A 22,136-nucleotide genomic window follows, 5' to 3' on the forward strand; every position below is an offset into this window, starting at 1 on the left:
GCTTCCCACGAGAGGGGTGGGCGTGGGGTGGGCATGGTATGACCTGCATTCCTTTGTGTTTTGTAAGTAAGAACCGGCAGGCGGTGTGAGCACCCATCGTGGTCACGTCTGGTCCTCTGAGATCCCCGGATGGTTTTGTGCCCCCAGCAGGTATCTGTTGATAATACTGGTGGTTCTAAAGTGAAAGATCTAGACACAGTAGGTTGATGAGTGACTGAGAAATGACCCCGGTGGCAACGGGAGGGACCAGGATGTGGCATCTGTGGCATTAACAAAACGAATCTGCGTGGCTCTCTCGCTGGGCGGAGCGCACTTTGGAAGTTGAGTGCGGTGGAGCCCGGTGATTGAGTCAACTGTCTGTTTTCCAGCGTCGTGAACATGGGGTGTCCGTGAGGCAGTTCTCACTTTTGGGTCCACAGTGGAGCCACCCAAGACCTGGAGGGTGGACTGGAGGCTCCACGCACGCAGGAGGGATTTCATTTATTTGTCTCTAAGCCAGTGTTGTGTTCGCCCAGCCCTGTACTTCCTCAAACTGGCTTGGAAAAGTTAACCCAGGCCGTGGGGACCCACTGCAGCACTTGAGTGGTGTTTACTGCGACACCCTCTTTGGGCTTCATTGTTCTGGCTGGTGTTTGTTCTGTCTCTGTTCATCCTGAGGTGGCCAGGGTGCTACCCTCTCCTGCCTCTACTCCCCCAGCCTCCCACCCAGCTTATTTTCAGGTAAATCCCAGGCATCATTTCTTTTGTAAATATTTCAGTATGTCTCTAAAAGGTTAAGGCCTTTTTAAAATCATCATGATACTATTATCACACCTAAAATAATAATCCCTTAGTATCATCACATATCTAGTCAGTGTTAACATTTCCCTACATGTCTTATTATTTCTAAAAATGTTCTTCTATGTGAACTGAGATCCAGTCGGTTGATATATCGCTAGACTTTTTAAAATCTATACGTTCTGCTTCCACCTTTATATTCCCTGTAGTTTATTGTTGTTATTGAACAAGCCGGGTAGGGAAATGATGTGTCTGGGCCTGTTTTCTTCCCTGAGACACAATAATATCGAAAGTCAGCCACTTACTAATCCTACAGTGGCCTCTAAGTGTTCAAGTGAAAGGAAGAGTCGCACGTCTCTCACTTTAAACCAAAAGCTAGACACGATTAAGCTTAGTGGGGAAGGCATGTCAAAAGCCGAGATAGGCTGAAAGCGAGGCCTCTTGTGCCAAGCAGTTAGCCAAGTTGTGAAGGCAAAGGACAAGTTCTTGAAGGAAATGGAAAGTGCTACAGCAGTGAACACATGAGTAAGAAAGCGAAACAGCTTTATTGCTCACATGGAGAAAGTTTGAGTGGTTTGGATAAATGATCAAACCAGCCACAACATTCCCTTATGCCACAGCCTGATCCAGGGCAAGGCCCTAACTCTCTTCAGTTCTGTGAAGGCTGAGAGAGGTGAGGAAGCTGCAGAAGAAAAGCTTGAAGCCAGCAGAGGTTGGATCGTGAGGTTTAAGGAAAGAAGCCGTCTCTGTGACATCAAAGTGCAAAGTGAAGCAAAGTGCTGACGTAGAAGCTGCAGCACGTTATCCAGATCTAGTTAAGACCTAGTTAAGATCATCTACGAAGGTGGCTACAGTAAACAACAGATAATCAATGTTGTGCCTGCAACAGCCTTCTGTTGGAAGAAGATGCCACCTAGGACTGCCATTAGGGGCTAATGCAGTTGGTGACTTTAATTTAAAGCCAATACTCATTTACCATTCCAAAATTCTTAGGACCCTTAAGAATTATGCTCAGTCTATTCTGCCTGTGCTCTGTAAATGGAACAACAAAACCTGGATGACAGCACATCTCTTTACAACACAGTTTACTAAATATTTTAAGCCCACTGTTGAGACCGTCTCAAAAAAAAGATTCCTTTCAAAATGTTACTGCTCATTGACAATGCACCTGGTCACCCAAGAGCTCTGATGGAGATGGACAGCAAGATTAATGTTGTTTTCATGCCTGCTAACACAGTATCCATTCTGCATCCCATGGATCAAGGAGTAATTTTGACTTTCAAGTCTTATTCTTTAAGAAATATATTTCATAAGGCTATGGTTGCTATAGCTAGTGATTCCTCTGATGGATCTGGGCAACGTAACTTGAAAACCTGCTGGAAAGGATTCAGCATTCTAGATGCCATTAAGAACGTTCATGATTCATGGGAAGAAGTCAAAATACCAACGTTAGCAAGTGTTTGGAAGAAGTTGATCCCAACCCTCATGGATGACTTTGAGGGGTTCCAGACTTCAGTGAAGGAAGTAACTGCAGATGTGGTGGAAATAGCGAGGGAACTAGAAATGGAGCCTGAAGATGTGACTGAATTGCTGCAATCTCATGAAAAAACTTTAATGGATGAGGAGTTGCTTCTTATGGATGAGCAAAGAAAGTGGTTCCTTGAGATGGAATCTGCTCCTGGTGAGGATGCTATGAAGATTGTTGAAATGACAACAAAGGACTTAGAATATTACATAAACTTGGTTCATAAAGCAGGGTTTGAGAGGATTGACTCCGATTTGAGTCTGTGGTTTAAATACTATCAAATAGCATTGCACGCTACAGAGAAATTGTTCAGGAAAGGAAGGGTCAATTGGCAAGGTAAACTTCACTGTTGTCTTCTATTAAGAAATTGCCGTAGCCACTGCAGTCAGCAGCCATCAACATTGAGGCAAGACCCTCCACCAGCAGAAAGGTTACCGCTTGCTGAAGGCTCAGATGATGGTTAGCAGTTTCTAGCAATAAAGTATTTTTAAATTAAGGTACGTACCTTGTTTTTTTAGACATAATGCTATTGAACATTTTAAACATAACTTTGATACGCTCTGAGAAACAACAGAATTCGTGTGACTCGTTGTGTTGTGATATTCGCTTTACTGCTGTGGTCTGGACCCAACCTGCAGCGTGTCCAAGGTCCGCCTGTATATTTGGATTGAGGCTCTCTCCATGAGCCCTGGCTTACCTTGGTGGAAAATGGTATTTAGATACTATAATTTGGCCATAAGATTCTAGGCCTTTTCAGAGGACAAAGCTAGGGAGTACCTATTTTTTTCAATTTCAGATAAAGTTCATGTTAGCATTTCCCACTTAGATTCAGGACTACAGAGGTTTTACCTAGCCTCATCAATCTGTGAAAGAAAGATTCAGCTGAGTGAATTTGAAGATCTAATTGGCTTTATTCAGTGATTCATGAATCTGACAGCATCCCACCTAGAAAGTTGAAAGGCCCTGCCAGGAGCTGTGCAAAATAGAAGGCTTTTATGGGCAGAAGGAGGGTGTGATAAGGAAGTTAAAAAAGTGGATTATTTCAGGCAAAGTCAGCTTCCCTTGGAGACAGCAGGGGGGTCTTACCAGGCAAGTTACCATATTAGGGTAGACCAGGAAGTTCCAGGCTGATTGGTTCAAGATTTACTCCTGGGAGAGGCTGAAACTACATTGAGTAAGGTGTTAAATCTTGGTGGGGCTTAGCATAAGTGACTGCATTTTGGCCCTATAGTTTCTTTTCTTTTCTTTTTTTTTTCGCGATACGCGGGCCTCTCACCGCTGTGGCCTCTCCCGTTGCGGAGAATGGGCTCTGGACGCGCAGGCTCAGCGGCCATGGCTCACGGGCCCAGCCGCTCTGCGGCACGTGGGATCCCCCCCGGACCGGGGCACGAACCCGCGTCCTCTGCATCGGCGGACTCTCAACCACTGCGCCACCAGGGAAGACCCCCTATAGTTTCTTTTTAACAAATCTAATGTTTGTATCTCCTTTCAACCAAAATCCTTGGTCCTCAGCGGCAGCAACATAATTACTCCTGTATTATCCCACAATACACAAACAGAAATCCCAGGATAACTACACTTACCACCAAAAATATGATTCCTGAACCCACAGTATCTTTGCTCTGTAGTTCTTTTTCTCCTTAGGCTAGATTCCCCCTGCCTAAGGAATTAGCACATGAGGTCTTTTCTCACCATGCGGCACACAGGTTCATTTACTTCAACTTACTTTTGTGTTTTAGGTTATTTAATAAAAATAATTTTGTTTTATTTTTGTGTAACTTATTTTCATCATTCTAAAGATGATCTATATAGATCAAGGTGTTTTTCTAGAAATCTAGCTTCTCTCCCTGTCTCTTCCACTTCATCTTCTTTCTCCATAGATAACCTTTTGAAAAATAAATACACTATCCTTTTTATCTTTAAATACAAGTAGCATCCCGTGTATACTTTTCTCCACCTCACATTTCCCGCTTAACGAACCCTGGCCTCCGTCCACAGCAGTACCTAGAGACCTTCCTCATTCCTTTGTCAGGGACATCCCACTCCATTGTGTGGGTGTAGTCTCGTTTCTTTCAGAGAACTGTACTTTTTAGGATTTCTCTTAACTTGCTGTTCTGGTGTCTTCTAGGAATTACATTTTCTGGATGGGTATAGAAAGGAGGTGGGGGGAGGGGACAGTGCCCTGGCTGCTTCTAGAAGCAGCACCTGGTTGTGAGCACTACTCCTGTTTCTTCTTAGTTCTCTTCCTGGATGGAGGGATATGGTGACTTTCTTCTGTACCGGGTGGGTGGGGCTTCTCTTTTTTCCGAGTCACACAATGTCCCTGGTTTCTGTCATTTCACATAGACTCCTTTTGACTCACAGGTAGAAGTTCTTCCAGGGTTCGCCAACACAGTATTTTCAGTCTTAAGTTTTTGATGGTGGCATCTGTTTTGTGCGTCCTCAAGTTTACGTTCGTAAGGTTTCAGGATGGGGGTGTATCAGAGATTGTGCTTCACGTGCCATTTAAAAACAAACTGCCATATGTAAAAAGTAAATACAACAAATATTGTAAGAACAGTCTTTTCTCTCCTAACCAACGCTGAATTATTTGTGTTGCAGGGAAAAGGACTTGGAAGCCAAATTCATTATTCAAATGGAGAAAAGCAAAACAACAATCACAAACTTAAAGGCAAGTAGCGGCCTGGGCTGGCTCCAGTTCTGTGATTGTGTGTTTGTTTCCGCGTCCAACGGCTTGTGGGTAAATACAACACATCTGCTGTTTCCACAGCCCTCCTTTCTCCGTTCAGTTCACCACGTCAGCTTGCACTTGGCTTGGGCTTGGTCACAAAGCAAAAGGGTTGATGCTTTGTCTCCTGTCCCGTCCCTGGTTTCGCTGACCTGGGAGCCGGGCCTGAGCCGCAGCTCTGGGAGGTGACCTCATGGGTTTAGCCCCGACCCAGGCACTTCTATCCTGTATCCTGTGGTGGATCCTTAGCCTGGCAATTGGCTCATTGTGAATTATTAAATAAGCTTTGGCCCTTGATTTGTTTTCATTTTTAATGAAAATAATTCTGTAAACTTTGCAAGAGAAGCTGGTATTATTATTCAAAACTCAGAGGATGAAAAATTTAAAAAACTGAAATTTTTTTCTGGAAAAAAGAAAATTGAAAAAAAATCCCAGAATTTTCTGAGATGGTGAGTTCTTTTTGTACTTAAAGTATCCTGTTTTTCTTTCTTTGGTTAGTGAATTTGTTAAGGACCTTGAATACTTTTCACTTAGGGGAAAAATAAGTGTGTAAAATCAATAATAAAGAAATCATGTCCCTTATGAATCCAACCCCATCCTCCTCCGATAGTTGTCATTAGCTCACAGGTTTGGGTTTCAGAGGCCTGGTGCCCCACGGCCAAGTGCAGATCAGCCTCTGGTTGGATTTCTGTTAATTCGTGGCTCAAGGGACTGGACACTTTGAAATCCAGTTTCAAAGTCGTGCAACTTGATCCCCAGTGATAGAAGCTGGGGAATGTGCCCATCTTCGCATGGGCCGTGCTCTGGGCATTTCGAGAGGCCTCCTCTGAGGCTCTGGTGCCCCTTGGCCTGAGGCATTCTCCAGTGGAATGTCTTTCTTTCTCTGCTGCCCGCAGTTCTACCTTCTGGCTCTGCTTGGCCCGCACCTGGCTTTCCCTCCTTTGACCTCCCACATCTTCTCACGGTCACTTGTTTTTTCTCTGCTGTTAGTTACCTCTGCTTCGTGTACCTTTGTGTGCTCACAGTGCTGCGGTCAAAGTCATTCAAACATCATATTTACCGGAACGGAGTGGAGAGACCCGTGGCTTTGGATGAATCTCCTTCCTTTGTGTGTTATGGAATCTGTTTTCCTTGATTACTCTGTTGCTTTTTGAGTTTTACAAAACATTGCCTTGTCTGATATAACCAGAATAGATGCCTGGATTTTTAAACATTTTAATAATAAGAACCTTAAACAGTTTTCTTCTTTTATAGTATGTATACTATAGTATCTGAATTATGTTGGAAAATAGGATGCCCATTACATTTACTCAGCATATGTCCAGGGAGCTGTGTGAGGCCTTGGTGGCATATGAAGATTTTTAAACATGGTTTTGCTTCAATTTTGGTATATAGCAAGGTAGACAAGATGTATGCAAACATATGCAATAGGCTCATAATACGATGTGCCCTGGGAGAGTCGTCTCTCAGAGGTGGGAGAATTACTTCTGGATGCAGTGCCCAAGGGGAGCTTTGTGGAAGAGGAGGCCTCTGACCTGGAGTTTTCAGTGGGGCCACAGGATCACACAACTGCTTTCACATTGTCATCTCTGTGAACAGCACCCCGTGGAGTTGTGCAGACTCCAGCAATAAAAAGCATCGAAGTCAGAAAAACATAGCGTCTGGCTGGAGTGTCAGGTTCATATAAGGTAATCGTGATAAGAAGTCCAGAAAAGTAGCCTTGGGTCATATCGTAGAGAGCCTGAATTGCTGGGAGAAGTTGAAGTTTGCTTGCTTGTTCATTCATTCATTCATTCATTCATTCAGGAGGTGAGGAATTAAATGGATTTGAGTCAGGGTATAAATAATGGAAAATGGTGATCGTTTGTGTACTTTTTATGAAGTTTTTCTCTTGAATTGGACAGATTACTTGTTTGTTGACAGAGCTCTTCACATTATTGTTATTTTCCTCTTACATTGTTGTTATTATTGTCATAATCATCTCTTTCTAGATACCAGAAGGAGGGACTGGGGACTCAGGAAGAGAGCGGACCAAGACCTTCACCTATGACTTTTCTTTTTATTCTGCTGATACACAAAGTCCAGATTATGTTTCACAAGAAATGGTATGGTATTTTCAAAATCTCTGTTTTGGTTTATTTTCATATTGAGAAAAAACATGCCTACCCTAAAATTCTTTAAAACATCTTGCTAATTTTTTTCTGAATATGATTTATGTAAAATTAGCCTTTGCTAACTTAGCTTTTTGCTTATTATATAGCACCATTTATCTTAAGCCTGAGATGAATTCCATCCCCAAAAGGTTGATTTTTTTTTTTTTTTCACTTCGGAGCATGATGATCATAATTTTTGTTTCAAAACTTGGCAGTGATTACTGTTTTAAAGGAGCTTTGCAAGTAAAGCATTTTTTGGGGGGGACATTTACAGGCATACTTCATTTTACTGTGCTCGATGTTAACGCTTTTTTGCAAATTGAAGGTCGAGGCAATCCTGTGTGGAGTCTGTTGGCGCCATTTTTCCAACAGCATTTGTTCACTTCATGTTTCTGTGTCACATTTTGGTAATTCTCGCAATATTTCAAACTCTATCATTAGTATTGTATTCGATCAGTGATCTATCATGTTACTATTGCAAAAAGATTATGACTTGTTGAAGGCTCAGATGATGGTTAGCATTTTTTAGCAAGTAAGTATTTTTTAATTAAGGTATGTGTGTTATTTTTTAGACAAAATGCCACTACACACTTAATAGACTACAGTATCTTATAAACATAACTTTTATTTGCACAGGGCACCAAAACATTTGTGTGCCTCGCTTTATTGCTGTGGTCTGAACTGAATCCGCAGGAGCTCTGATGTCTGCCTGTGTGTGTTGCTAAGCCTGGCACATAACTCAGTTGGCCTTGAGTCCTGCTGCGACGCAGAGCTTTAGGAGGCACACTTCACACCCAAGTCACATTCCCCCTGCTTGGATGGATCATTGTAGGTTCTAGAAAGAAAGATTCTAGGAAGCAAGATCGTTTTGTTCAGAATCTTTCTAGAACCTAGAATGAAGCTGGAATTTGTCCAGGAAACCTGTGCTGTAGGCTTTTGTGATCTGAAATGCAGACATGAGATGGGCAGATAAGAACAGACCTGAAGATCCTCCCAGGGGACCGTCGCTTGATGGTGTGTCATGTGACCAGAAGGACTAGTGTATTTCCCTGGCTGGGGCAAGCAGGGTGTTGGAGCAGAGCGGGGTTCTGGTGAAACACGGTGTGGGGTAGGGGGGAGAGCATGCCCGCATGGCGAGGCTTCTCCCTGGCTTGTTAACAGCTCTTAAGAGGCATGGCTTCAGGTCTCCAGGTCTTAAAATGAACGTGAATTCCTGTCCTGCCCACCCAGGCTTGTGACCCACACGATGGCATCTTGAAGTGGTATCCTGGTGTAGTTTCTTGTAACTTCGTGTGTCCATGTATTAGAATCTCAGCGTTGCCTGGGGAAGTGTTAGAAATGCAGAATTTCAGGAACTACTCCAGACCTGCTGAATCAAACTGCATTTTTTAGCAAGATCCCCAGGTGAGTTGCACAATCCTTAGCATTTGAGAAACGTAGTTGGTTTAGGAATGGTTTGTGGAGGAGGCTGGCTTTCTGAGGCGATGTAAGTGTTGGGAGTTCAGATTGGCTGTGAACGTGGAGAAGTTGTTCCAAGGAGAGGCCTGCAGTGATAGTATCTGCAAGTTGTTCATTTAGTGCTGGGGAAACACAGAAAGGACGACAGCAGTAGGAATGGGGGCCGTGAGGAGAGATGGGGTGCTGGGCATGAGAGAGGGGCCGGGAGAGGAAAGGTGAACTAATGCTGCTGGAGTTTGCAGGGGAATCAGAAACGCTGCTTGGTGCTCAGGGGTGCTGCCTCGTTTAATCCTCACAAAGAACCAAATGAGGTCGACTTTAGCTCTATTTTTCTTTGTCAGGGAGACTCAGCTAAAATAACCTTCTCAAGTCTGTAGGTCTAATCGACTGAATAGTAGCAGAGTTGAGATCCTGGGGCTGATGTATATGGCGGTGGAGATACCCCTGGAAGGTCTTAAGGGTTTAAGGATTGGCAGCCCTGTTGAATGAATAAATGGATGAGCGAGTGAGCGAAGATGACTTTGGTCCTGAGGCAAGTGGATCAGTCAGTGTTGGTAGCTAGGAGTCTGGTGAGGAACAGAATGTTGCAGCTAGTGGAATCCAGATTTTGGCTTTCAGGTAGGAATGCAAATGAAGTGGCTGGTACGAGGGAGTTTAAGGGAAAAGCTGGTTCATTACATGGTCCTCAGAACATCTTCATTAGAGGATGAATGAGGGCCATGAAGGTTTCCCTCCTAAGTTATACAGCGAGCCGCTGGATTTCCCCCCTGTTTAACCTGGATTTGAGGCCTTTTGGGGACAGGGGCTGTGCCGAGGGAAAGCCCAGGGACGGGAGTGGTGGCGTGGACAGCAGGGCCTGGCTCCCTGGAGATGCTCAGCAGGCGTTTGCTGACTGAGAGGCCTTGTCTACGGGTGGGTAGTTCATTTATGGAACAGGTCACATATCCTGGGTTCAGTGAGAGTCGAGGTCAGGGAAGCAGTAACACGTTTAGCTTTTTTTTTTTTTTTTTTTTTTTTTTTTGTTGCGGTACGCGGGCCTCTCACTGTTGTGGCCTCTCCCGTTGTGGAGCACAGGCTCCGGACGCGCAGGCTCAGCGGCCATGGCTCATGGGCCCAGCTGCTCCGTGGCATGTGGGATCCTCCCGGACCGGGGCACGAACCCATGTCCCCTGCATCGGCAGGTGGACTCTCAACCACTGCGCCACCAGGGAAGCCCACGTTTAGCTCTTTTGGGAGTTAAAAATAGCTGCCCAGAGTTTAAAAATAGTTTGAGAATGAAAAGAGTTTTCAGCTGAGGAGGAGACTTTCCCGCTTCAGGTGTCTGCGCTTCAGAGGCTTTGGGTTCCTTGACTCTGGAACCCAAAGTCATGGAACAGTCTCAGGTTGTTAATATCGTACATTCAGTTCAAAACTGAAAAAGCCTTTGAGAGATGTTAGTAAACGCTGCTTTCTAGCAGAACCACGTGTTAATAAAACCAGCAGAGATCCAGGAACACTCCTAGTGTTTTTTTTTTTCCTCTTTTCCAGTTGTATTGAGAAATAATTGACATACACCTCTGTATAAGTCGAAGGTGTACAGCATGATGGTTCGCTTTACGTATCTTGTGAAACAATTATCGCAATAGGTTTAATTAATCACCATCCTCTCATATAGATACAATAAAAAGAAAAGGAAAAAAAGACTTCCTCCTTGTGATGAGAACTCTTAGGATCTACCCTGATAACACCTTTCCTGTGCATCATGCAGCAGTGTGAACTGTACTTACCATTGTTGTATATTATATCCCTAGTGCTTATTTCTCCTGTAACTGTAAGTTTGTACCTCTTGACCGCCTTCTTCCAAGTCTCCCTCCCCCAGCCTCCCGCCTCTGGTAACCACAAATCCGATCTCTTTTTCTGTGAGTTTGGCATTTTTGGGAAAACACCTATTTTTTAGACACTCCGTTAAAGAGAAGGTAATCTTCCTCATCTCTACTTTGAATAGCTGGTGTTGTATCGACTAAAGTTTTCACGCTGCCGGATCCTGCGCGGGAACTGAGCCGACAGTTCTCACCCCTGCTGTAAACGGGAAGATGCAGGTTTAGTGTGATGTCGGCCCTTGTCTTTTTCTTCTTTCTAAAAATCGTTTAAATGAAGAGGCATCTTGAGACCATATATCATGCCCATTACTATAGTACAAGTCAAGTTTCCCATAATGTTAAACAAATTCCAAATAAGATGACCGTTACTATTTCTTCCTTCCAAATTAATGTTAGATTTAGAAAAAAAAATCAGTGAGCCATTTAAGTCCATACTCGTGTCAATTAAAGACCATTAAGTAAGGTCTAATTTTCTTAATTGTTCTCCAGACTACAAAGGGAGGCTTTGATCTCGCACTGCCTGTTCCTTGATTCGACTCCGGAGAAACTTGAAACCTAAAATTTCCCAGTTGACAGCTGGATGGAGAGTCTTTTGTTTTCACAGCGCCCTCTTGTGGGCACTTCCCCTCAAGCGAGGCCCTGCGATGCCTCCCTTTGCTCTGTAAGTCAGCTCTGTAGCCTCTCAGACAAGCAGCGAAATGGCCCTCAGGACCCTGGCCAGGAGGGCAGGACGTCAGCCAGTCGAGCAGCCTTTCCTTCCCCACCTCGGTTTGGTAGACGATGGTAAATCAGTCCTTGGTGGGAGCTGCAGTGGGGTAGCCGGTTTTCCCTGCTGGGAACCCCGTAGGTGTGGGCACCGTCCTGCTGCTTCTCTGGGTCCGCAACCCACTTGAAGCTGGGACCAAGCCAGGCCTGGGTCTCAGCGCCTCCGGACCTGCATTTTCTAGGCCTGTCGTGCAGTCACGTCCACCAGTGCCAGGCGCCCCGCCCCCTCCGGGGCCCCCTGAGTCTGGAGGAACTCCAGCTGAGTTAGCTTTCTAGAGACTAAATGAGGAGTAAAGTAGCAGGTGTGGATTTTAACCCTGGGGAAGAATTCCATTTTGAAAACTTTGGGGTTTGGTTTAAATATGATATTTTCCATGACTGTTTTAGCCCCAGACAAAAGTATGAGAGAAGAGCCTTTCTTTATTCTTCCAGAAGCTTTTGGAAGGCTCTTCTTTCTCTCCAGTGGCACTCTGTGAAGTGGTTAAAAGTGACATCTGCCTTTTGGTTTTTGTCTAATCAGAAAGAATTAAATAAATATTTAGTTTTCCTCCTATTCCATATATAGTGGTGAAAATGAACCTCAGATGGTTAGTCTGGAGCCCAGAGTCCCCCTGGGATTCCTGGTTCTGCTTCTTCACAGAGGTGTGTGTGTGTGTGTGGCGGGGGGGGTCTGTCGGGGGAGGCCCTTCCACGTAGGGTTGGGGCTTCCAGATTGATGTCGAGAGCGTGGGAAGAGGACTCGGCGTCTACTCCTGTAGAAGCGCAGGCTTTGGCTTCAGGGAGGCCGGGTGCAGATCCCACTCTGCCGCCCTCTGTGTGCCCAGTGACCTAACCTCTCCCCCTGGACAGTGGATCTAGGACACTACTCGCCCCGAGGACTGATCACAGACACGGTGTGAGCTGCTCTAGTTGAAGGTTGAGTTAATCATCTGAATGTGGGAAAAGGATCAGAAAATATCAGCTCGTAAAGCTGAAACGGATGAAACTTAACTCAGAATGAAGGAGAGTAATGAGAGGGTCCTCTGTGGAAGCGGCTGGGTTGGAAGGATAGCCTGTACGTCTTTGACGCCACCGAGGAGACGAAGTCTAAACAAGATGGCAGGAAGACGGTGCCTGGAGCGTCCTTGGCTGACAAGCTGTGTTGGTAGCAAGGATGTCTGTGTGGGGAGGGGAGAGCACGATGGCCAGTGGTTGTCAGCCCCGTCCCGGGGTGGTATCTGGCTGGAGGGCCCAGATCCCTATGGGGAGACGATGGTGTGCCTTGAGCTGGGCTCACCCGGCATCACTCACAGAGACTGTACCCTCCCGAGGGGCTGGTGAGGCTCCCGCCCTGGCCTTTGCGGGGGACCCCACACCTTTTCCTGGCTCTGACTGAGAACCTGATCGTATTCCCTCTCCGGTGTCTCTTCAGCTGCTGATGTGCCTTGTTTTTGAAGCAGGGAGGTGTTCTGTGTGCGCTTTGTGTCCTGGTCTCCCCTGCAGGGAGGGGGCGGGGGCCAGTGTGAAGGCAGGAGGGGGTTAGAAAGCTTTGGCTGGTCCCCGCCCCAGCTGGGTGTAAGGAGGATGACCAGGCATCTTGATTTGCTTCTTTTACATCGATTGTGTGGGTCAAGTATTTGTCCTTCACCCCCCTTCCATTCCCCAAAGCATCCTAGTGCAGTTGTGTGGTGCGGTGGACGTGAACTCAGGCCACCGTAAGTGCCAACCCAGGCCCCACACAGCTCGTCTTCCTGCCCTCTCCATCCTGGGCAAATGTCCAAATAGGAAAATGCACTGGATTCTGACTCGGGAGAGCCTGGCATCCCAGCCTCATCTGCACCCACTCATCACGCAGCTCTGTGAGAGCCTCCGGAGACTTACTTTGATGAATGGCTGTATCCTTAAAATGATGACATTGATTTGACATGGTTTTTGGGCCGTAACTTTCTGGCTGCTGTGACATTGAATATTTAGTTTCTGGAAGGTCTGGTAGCATGAATCACTTTATAAGTTTATTTAATTCTGAAATGGTAAATCATCACGCTTTAAAATCGTCTTTGTTTCTAGATATGACTGTCACTTTGCCTTGTTTACCTTTTTCTATTTCAGGAATTTTTTGTTAACTTAAGTGGGAAAAAGGATGGGGTTGCTTTCTGCTTCATTAAGTCAAATGAAGGAAATCAGAAAAGTTTCCTTTTGATTAAAAACTGGGGTATACACTTATTCTGTTGTTAACAGCTCTGTAGTGATTTATTTACATGGTGTAATCCTTATGAAAGCAGTATTCAAGAATACTGTCAACACTGAAGGAGTTTTTATTAAAATCCATGGTAATTGTATCTTTTGTGGTTTTTTTTTTTTTTTTTCTTCTTTCAGGTTTTCAAAACCCTTGGCACAGATGTTGTGAAGTCTGCATTTGAAGGTTACAATGCATGTGTCTTTGCATACGGGCAGACTGGATCAGGAAAGTCATACACTATGATGGGAGATTCTGTACGTTGTTTACACTGTGTGGGAAGAAAATTTCTCATTATCTCTCTTTGGACTGATAAAAGTATCTCTTATCTACGTGGTCTGTACTAACTTGCTTTTCATGTTCTGATTGTTCTTTAGCAATAAGGTAAAACTCAGTAATAAGTTGGACGAAATTTCCTTTGAGAGATTTTAAATTAGAAATAGTTTTAAGTTTATAAGCATGAATAATGGATGGGAGTCTCAGTTCATTTTCTGTTTTTAAAGGCTTTATAATCTTATCAAAAAAGTATGCTGGGCCTACAAGTAATTTATTCTTCTTTTCTGCCAACCCAACAGTTTGAATAAAATTATTGAACCCTGTTCTATTTAAAATTATTCAAAACATTTTTCCCCAAGAAAAATGTAAAAAAAGAGTCTCTTTGGTGGAAAGGTACTACATAAATCCAGTGAATACATAAAATACGTTAGAATTATACAGGTTATGTAGAGTCTACGTGGTTATAAATATAGTATGTAGAGTCTAGTAGTTATGCTGTGTAAATTAAGAACCTTAAAGTTATACTTGCCCCAAAATATGGCAGAGGAAGAACTAGACGTGATTGTAGGAACTTATCCCATTCTGTGTTTTCTCCAGACCTGGATAGTGCTTGTGTGTTTTACTTTTCTCATGTTGTGGTTTTGAAAACTGTTCACTGAGTCTGAGAGGTGCCAGCCTGTTCTAGATGTGGGGGGACTAGCAGAGGATGGCTGGGTTTCCTGCTGACAGGCTCGGTGGTGCCTTGAATGCTACAGGCTCGATGGTTAGTGGAAGAAGTAATGCATTAAAGGAGGACAGGTCTTTCCAGATGTAAGCCTTTGAGTGCATGTGTCCTGGCTTCTTAAATCCAGGCATTTTCTTTCCAGGAGAAGAAAATAAACGCTGGGCAGTGAATCTTCAATGCTGAGAAGTAGGGAAGAATAAGAGAAGAACAGACAATTTCAAGAGTTTCACATTTCCTTTTACCATTACTTCTCTCTTCCTACTTTCCTACCGTGCCTTTGGAGAAAAAAGCCTTCTCTAAAAATGAAATTTACATGTTGATTCCCTCTTAGCTAGTTTATGTAAATTCAGCAAAGCACTCATAAGTTACAACTGTTTTTCTCTGACCTTACAGTTGAGTACCATTTGGGTATTCTTTTTTATTTTATTTTTTAAAGTAAGAAGAAAAAATGTGGTGAAAGGCCCAATTTTTCTTTATAAGAATTGATACTGATTTAATGGTATCAAGGAAGAAAATTCTCCTAAACCTGTGATGATATATATATATATATATATTTATTTTGGGGATGGGAGATTGGGTGAAAGTAGGGAGGGATTTCAGAAGAAAACACTGAAGCCCTAAAGTCTGGCTTTCTAATGAGAACATTTTTACCTCGTCTTTGGTACCGTTCTGAAGCTCGTCACTATTTGAAAGCTAGAGAATAAGTCGTCTTGTGTTTACAAGCCATGATTTAGCTGCTGAACAGCTGATAACTGTATATTATCATGGTCCCAGCAGGTAGAAATTCGAAAACTCAATCCTCTCATTTCAGAGAGTAGGAAGCAGCCCTGCAGGGGATGAGTGCTGCGCCCTGGGCCCTGGGCCGGGCCTGCGGGCCCCTGGAGCCTGAGTCCACCCCAGCCAATTGCAGATGCAATCGTCGGTTGCTTTTATTTCAAGTGACAGCTGAGGCGTCCCTCCTTCCCACTGCAGGGCGATTCTGGCTTAATACCCCGGATCTGCGAAGGGCTCTTCAGTCGGATAAATGAAACCACCAGATGGGACGAGGCATCTTTTCGAACTGAAGTCAGGTAGGGCCCATGGCCTGAGTAACTGAGTGTGAGCTTGATTTAAGGCACAAGGAGTGGATAAAGCCTTTGGATTCCTTAGGGGAGAGTCTGCCTCTCCCCCTCCTGTGCTGTGCCGGTTGGAAGGCAAGCTTAAAGCACATACGTGTTCAGTGACTTCCTTGGGTACCATTTGGATTGGGGTTTGGGAGGCCGGTAGAGGCAACCCGCCTTGGTCGGAAACTAACGAAGGATGCTCACCTCAAATGGAGTGAGCTTTCGACCTTTCGGTGTATACCCACTTGCCTTATTCTTTTATTTGAATAGGATTTGTGTTATTCTTTATGTTGGTAGGATCACTATAAATCTAGTATTTAAATAAATCTGGGTGGTTGAGGTGTTTTTTCCTCCTTGAACTTAAACCTGTGTGGGGAGGCAGCTTCGTCAGTGGTTTGGGGGCAGACGTGGCAATCAAGGGTTCTCCTGGCTGCCTGACCCCGCAGAGGCTGTGAGGAGTTGGATAGGTTGTTTAAATCACCCTGAGCCTCTATTGCCTAACCTGTAAAATGGAGATAATAGTAGTACCTACCTCTGGGCTATTGTAGGGATTAAATGATCCACGTAAAGTGCTGTACCTGACACATGGTTACCACCCATAAATGTATGTTGCTGATGTTATTGTTGTTGTTATTAATGTCTGAAGTCATCTTACTGAATTCAACTCTATTTGAAATTTTTAGCTACTTAGAAATTTATAATGAACGTGTGAGAGATCTGCTTAGACGGAAGTCATCCAAAACCTTCAATTTAAGAGTCCGTGAGCATCCAAAAGAAGGACCTTATGTTGAGGGTAAGAGTGAATGTTTTCACAGCCCTGTTCTTCTTGGGAATTTTTGTAAAAATAATAGTTTCAGAGAGAAAAGATGTAGGATAATGGCGAGATTTTAAAAATTTATTTTTGGAATCACTATAGTAAAAATTGCATGTGCTATCACTGCACGATGTTCATTTAATGCGTTTATACTTCACTGGGCATTTGGTGATTTTGTGGGGCTTGCCAATAGATTTCCTCTGGCTTTAAGAACTCCGGGAACTTGTTTTTTCCAAGTTCCCAGGCAAGATAAGCAACCCTACAGCCTGTCTCTTTAAATGGCCTTGCATTTTAGCTGACCTTAATGGTAACAGGATTATAGGGCGACTCTGAGACCTCTCGCCTTTGGGAAGATTGTTTGCAGGTTCCTGTGCTGTGTTCTCGGCCTTTGTATTGTGCTACACTAGTTGTGTCACGGTCCTTTGTGAGGAATGTCCCAGGGAATGACGGGTGAAGGGCTGGCCCTTGCGAATTATTTAAAAAATAGGCTGGCTTGAAGGCTGTCTTTGGAATAGAACAGTCAGCTCTACACACTTCCTCTGTATACGGCTGCTGAGTCAAGGCTGGCCTATAAGAATCGCACACAGATCGGCTTTCCTGTGGCTATTGTCGTTCCTGTGTGTCTCGCTGGAGGCAAGGCTGAGAACTGGTCATGGATTTAAAGATGTTCCTGTTTCCGTTGTCTTTTTTACCTGGTTATACCGGGTGCACCAACAGGTCCTCATCTGCATTTTAGTAAATTTTCAATTGGACTTTTGCTTTTTAATGCCCAAAGTGAAATGTGTAACTGTGTATTTGTTCTGTGGAGCGTGGGATAACTATTATTAATAGTTTTTAGCCTAACTGTGCCTTCATGTTTTCCCTTTAACTGTCTTATCAGATGTTAAAACATATTACAAAGCTGGGTTTGTGAGGAGACAGAATAATCAAGCAGGGTGAAACATCCAGAATCTGGTATAGATACTTAATGGGGATTTAGTTTCTAATAAATCTGCTATTCAAACATTGGGGGAATATGGGTTATTAAGCTGTCTAGGAAGAAAAAAAAAGTAACTTGGTACTGGAGCTCAGTTTTTATACTAGGGTAAATGGCAAATGGATCAAATATTTAAAAGTTAAAAGTGACATAATGACTGCAAGAAACCCTGGATTACTTTTTTTCCTAGAAATTTGGAGAAGGGAAGCCTTTAAAAATGTTTTACTTAAAATCCAGAAGCCATGAAATAAAAGTGTTAAATTTGAAATGGTGAAACAAAACAAAACAGAAAACCAACTTTACACTTGGCAGAAACACCAGAAGCAAAGTAAAAAGCCAGTTTACAATGTGGAGGGAATATTTTCAATTCAAGTTTCAGACAAAGGACTTGTTAAGTCTAATATATAAAGAGCTCCTATAACTTAATAAAGGCAGCTCCAAAACCAAGGAGAAAAATGAACAAAGGATGTGACTAGATTGTCCACAGGAATGGAAATACTGATGATTTTTAAATGGAGGAAAGAAGGCTCAGCCTCATAATCAGAGAAAAGCAAAATAAAAATTCTGTTAACTGTCCCGGCAGATGTAAGGAACCTGGTAAGACAGTGTTGAGAGACAGTCTTATACCTTGTTACTGCTGGGTGTAAAGTGCCTTCTATGGAGGACAGTTTTGTGATATCCATCAAAATTTCAAATGTGCTTTCATCTAGCAATTCCACCTCTTAAGAATTTATTTTGCAGAAATATTCACACATATTCGTAAAAACCGAAATACAAGATTATTTGTAGCAGCGTTACTTGTGTTGGAAGCAAACTCTCAACAACCTCTATAGTCTCAATAGGAGACTGTCGGTTACGGTACATACATAGAATCGAATGCTGTGCAGCCATAAAAAATGAATGAATGGGGCTTCCCTGGTGGTGCAGTGGTTGAGAGTCCGCCTGCCGATGCAGGGGACACGGGTTCGTGCCCCGGTCCGGGAAGATCCCACATGCCGCGGAGCGGCTGGGCCCGTGAGCCGTGACCGCTGAGCCTGTGCTCTGCAACGGGAGAGGCCACAACAGTGAGAGGCCCGTGTACCGAAAAAAAAAAAAAAAAGAATGAATGAAGGATCACTTTAACTGATACAGAATATTCTTCAATGTATTATTACACAGAAAAAAGCAGAATGCGAAACAATGTGTATGGTATGCTACTATGTATAAAAGGGGAAAAAAAGATGGCTTAATAGATATGTAATTGCCTGTATACATATAGGTTATTTCTGGGAGGGTCTGGAGAAGCAAATAATGTTGGGTTGCCTGACAGAAGGGGAAGTTGGGGGTGGGTTATTGGATGGGGGAGGGGGAAGACCCTTTCACAGTATACTTGTTGTAGCCTTTGATTTTAGAACCATATGAATGTTTCCCAACAAATGAATGGAAAGTTTCTTTAAAAGGGATTTAAAAGAATGTGTGTTTTGCATGGAGATAGTGTTTATATTTCCCTGGCTATGATTAGAGCTAATGAGGTTGATGAAGATATCTCACAGGTATCCTAAATACCATATGCGATAGGTATGCGTTATCAGGATTGGCGACCGACGCTCAGTGAGGTTAAGTGACTTGTTCACAACCGTGAAAGTCCACTAGTCAGCCGCAGAGCCTGGACTTGACCCCAGACAGCCCAGCTCCTGAGTCTGCGTTATAAACCACCACAGATTTGTACAGTCGTGTACTATTTCATAGAGGTACATTTCTTCTTCCATTTACTAGATACTGGGGAGATTTCTTCACGCCCCCGCCTTTTTTTTTTTTCAGATTTATCCAAACATTTAGTACAGAATTACGGTGATGTCGAAGAGCTTATGGATGCAGGAAACATCAATCGGACCACCGCTGCCACAGGGATGAATGATGTCAGCAGCAGGTCTCATGCCATCTTCACCATCAACTTCACGCAGGTGAGGGCAGCTGTGGGGGTGGGGGGGGGGCTGGCTCTGTCCCTGAGGGCTTTCCCGGCTGATTGGCACCAGCTGAGGACCGACCTGTGGTGAGCCAGGAGAAGCAGAGGTGGCCAACTGCCATTTTCTTGTTCATTAGAGTTGAACGTGTGCTGTGTGCTGATTTCTCCGCAGTTACATTTGAAATGCAACCTGATGTATACCCGTAAGAAATATTTAGCAGGCTTCTGCCGCGTTCTAGACATTAAAAAACTTGCTTTGTGCTTAATTAAGTCCAAGTTTTCATCGTTGCCAGCTCTGCGGGAGATAACAGGGTTGCCAGGCAGAGCAGCTGGAGGCCAAGGTGACTCATCGTGGTCCATTATGGCTCTGTGGAACTCACCCGCAGCGCTGCTTGTGATTATTAGAGAGATATTAAAGGACAAGGGACGTCTTTAAGTGTTAATGTAGGAATTCATTATGATCTGGAGGTGGAGCGCATTTTGAATGTATGTAAATGACTCAGGGCAAATACGTTAACACCGAGACCAGTGGAACGGATGAACATAAAGGTGTTGGGTCCTCTCAGTGCTTCGCACGTGTTAGGAGTTTGGAGAGGACCTGGCCTGTATTAACCATTGAACACATCAGATAGAAAAACTTAACCTTTCATTAATGAGGAGGCTCAGAGAGCAAAGAAGATGAAAAAATTCTCTAGGGTCAGTCGGAACAACTCCTGATAAATTCTCTACAAATTTACCTTTCTTTAGACCTTTTCTTTTGATTTACTGTAGTTTACTGGGTTTTTTTGTCCTGTTTTCTGGTTAATGTGGATTAGGATCCACATTAGGATCCCTAGTTTCTAAGAGGCTTGCTTTTCGATCACAATATGGTAATTTCTTTTTGGCGTTTTGGTTCAGACTGTAAAACGTAGGTTAAAAGTCTTTGGGAAAGTAAAATTTCGGTAGAATTCAGAATCAAGGAATACAGAATTTAAGATTTTCACTATTTTATAATTGTGAAACAAATCGAATTTTAACATCGAATAACGGTTGAGTGATCTTTCAGATAATTGTCTATATTGATCATATTTTGGAAAGCCATTGTGCTTGTAATGTTGCAGATTTTGGATGAGAACAAAACTAATTATTTGTTTACTTATATTTTTCTTTGTGGAACGCCCCTCAGGGCCTAGTTTCGTCATCTGCCGTGGTCAGACTCAGCCCTTTTGAGAATGACAGTGATTTGGGTAATGGAATCCGTAGTTCTTCAGAAAGTTTAGGAATCACATGTGGTAGGCTTCTATTGTATTCAGTTTAATTTTTGTCATCAGGAAGAAGGCCAATGAAACAACAAAATTAAAAAAAAAAAAATCTACCCTGAGAGATCACAGTGAGGAGCGGAAAATAATTAGAATTTGTGTTATAAACACATAAAACATATAAAAAATGTTATATAAACATATAAACATTGAGGCTCTTTATACCTCTTCCACTTTGCTTTTGTATTTCACCACAGGCAAAATTTGATTCTGAAATGCCATGTGAAACCGTGAGTAAGATCCACTTAGTCGATCTTGCCGGAAGTGAGCGGGCAGATGCCACTGGTGCCACTGGGGTCCGGCTGAAGGAAGGGGGGAACATCAACAAATCCCTCGTGACCCTGGGAAATGTCATTTCTGCCTTAGGTGGGTTCATACTTGTCTGCTGCTTCTTCTCGCTCTTGGTGGTGTCATAGCAGCGCGGAGCACTTGGGTTTAATGTTTGTGTCACAAACCGGAGTAATAACCTCAAGGTTTTTTGAAGCCGAATTAGAGAAAAAAATCTTTAATGATTGCCTTTAACTCCCCCCCCCTTTTGTTTTTCTCCTACAGCTGATTTATCTCAGGATGCAGCAAACCCTCTTGTAAAGAAGAAGCAAGTTTTTGTGCCTTACAGGGATTCTGTTTTGACTTGGTTGTTAAAAGATAGCCTTGGAGGAAACTCTAAAACTATCATGATTGCCAGTAAGAATTTTAAATTCTTTTTCTTCAGCCTACAGTGTTTCGTGTGAATTAACTGTAACTACTGAAGTTTAAAGTGTCTCATTAGGAAATAGCACCTTTGTATTAAAAAAAAAAAAAAAAAAAGGTTTTCTGTTCTAAAGAAAAGCACCTTCTGCGATCCAGTCTACAGTATTGTATTATTGACTCTTTTTCCCTCTTCCTAGTTACATTAACTTGCCATGTTCTTGGTTATGCAAGCCGACGTCCATGGGGAATGATTCTTAGCTTTGCTGAAAGAACAGGACAGAAACCTCTAACGCTGCTAACTCGTGGGAGAAAATCATTGTAGGGACATAGAGTAAAAATAATCCCACTTTTTTTTTTCTATTTCAAAGCAGAAAATATGGAATTTAAAATTAAGAATCGAGAGGAAAAAGCCCAGTAAATCTATCAAATAATAACAGTGATATGTCTATCTTTTCACTAATTAACAGGAAGAAGCAGAAAAGAGGAAAAAAATGTGCAAAGGGGAGGTAACTGTTGAGGAGAACTCAGAAATGCTTTTCCTCCTAACCACGCCCCCATGTCCTTTCCATGTCCCCGTGTCTCCCTACACCCATGCCATGGAGTCCCTGTGGAGGCAAGGGCTCTACCTGGGGGTATGCACCCCAGACGTGGTTGTGTAGTCACTTAAGCCCTGAAGTTTGTTGGCATTGGGGTGTGATTGATTAACCAGAGCTTTAGGCAGAAAAGAATTAGCTGATCTACTGAGTCTTTTCAAAAATTACAATGCTCTGGAGTTTTACAGGTGGTAGGTTTTGCCAGAACTTTTAAAAGGATTTAAATTTCTACTTTAC

At 43.4% G+C, this 22,136-nt stretch overlaps 1 protein-coding gene across 7 annotated transcripts in view; it reads left to right on the top strand.

Annotated features, from left to right (window-relative positions):
* LOC111185022 (kinesin-like protein KIF16B) overlaps positions 1 to 22,136 on the top strand; it is a 300,702-nt gene that overhangs the window by 27,637 nt on the left and 250,929 nt on the right. For all 7 annotated transcript variants that reach the window (XR_016387865.1, XR_016387866.1, XM_089896550.1 and 4 more), the window contains exons 2-9: positions 4,904 to 4,973; positions 7,022 to 7,135; positions 13,621 to 13,737; positions 15,453 to 15,550; positions 16,267 to 16,376; positions 19,174 to 19,316; positions 20,814 to 20,982; positions 21,169 to 21,300. Coding sequence is in view for 5 of the 7 variants with exons in the window: in XM_089896550.1 (XP_089752676.1) it covers positions 4,904 to 4,973; positions 7,022 to 7,135; positions 13,621 to 13,737; positions 15,453 to 15,550; positions 16,267 to 16,376; positions 19,174 to 19,316; positions 20,814 to 20,982; positions 21,169 to 21,300 (953 nt within the window). In the remaining 2 variants the exon portion in view is untranslated. The remainder of the gene's footprint in view (positions 1 to 4,903; positions 4,974 to 7,021; positions 7,136 to 13,620; positions 13,738 to 15,452; positions 15,551 to 16,266; positions 16,377 to 19,173; positions 19,317 to 20,813; positions 20,983 to 21,168; positions 21,301 to 22,136) is intronic.

This window comes from Delphinapterus leucas, chromosome 15 (assembly GCF_059928025.1).
Source record: "Delphinapterus leucas isolate spDelLeu-1000000601 "Yukka" chromosome 15, BTC_Dleu_Yukka2, whole genome shotgun sequence".
NCBI classification, from domain to species: Eukaryota; Metazoa; Chordata; class Mammalia; order Artiodactyla; family Monodontidae; genus Delphinapterus; species Delphinapterus leucas.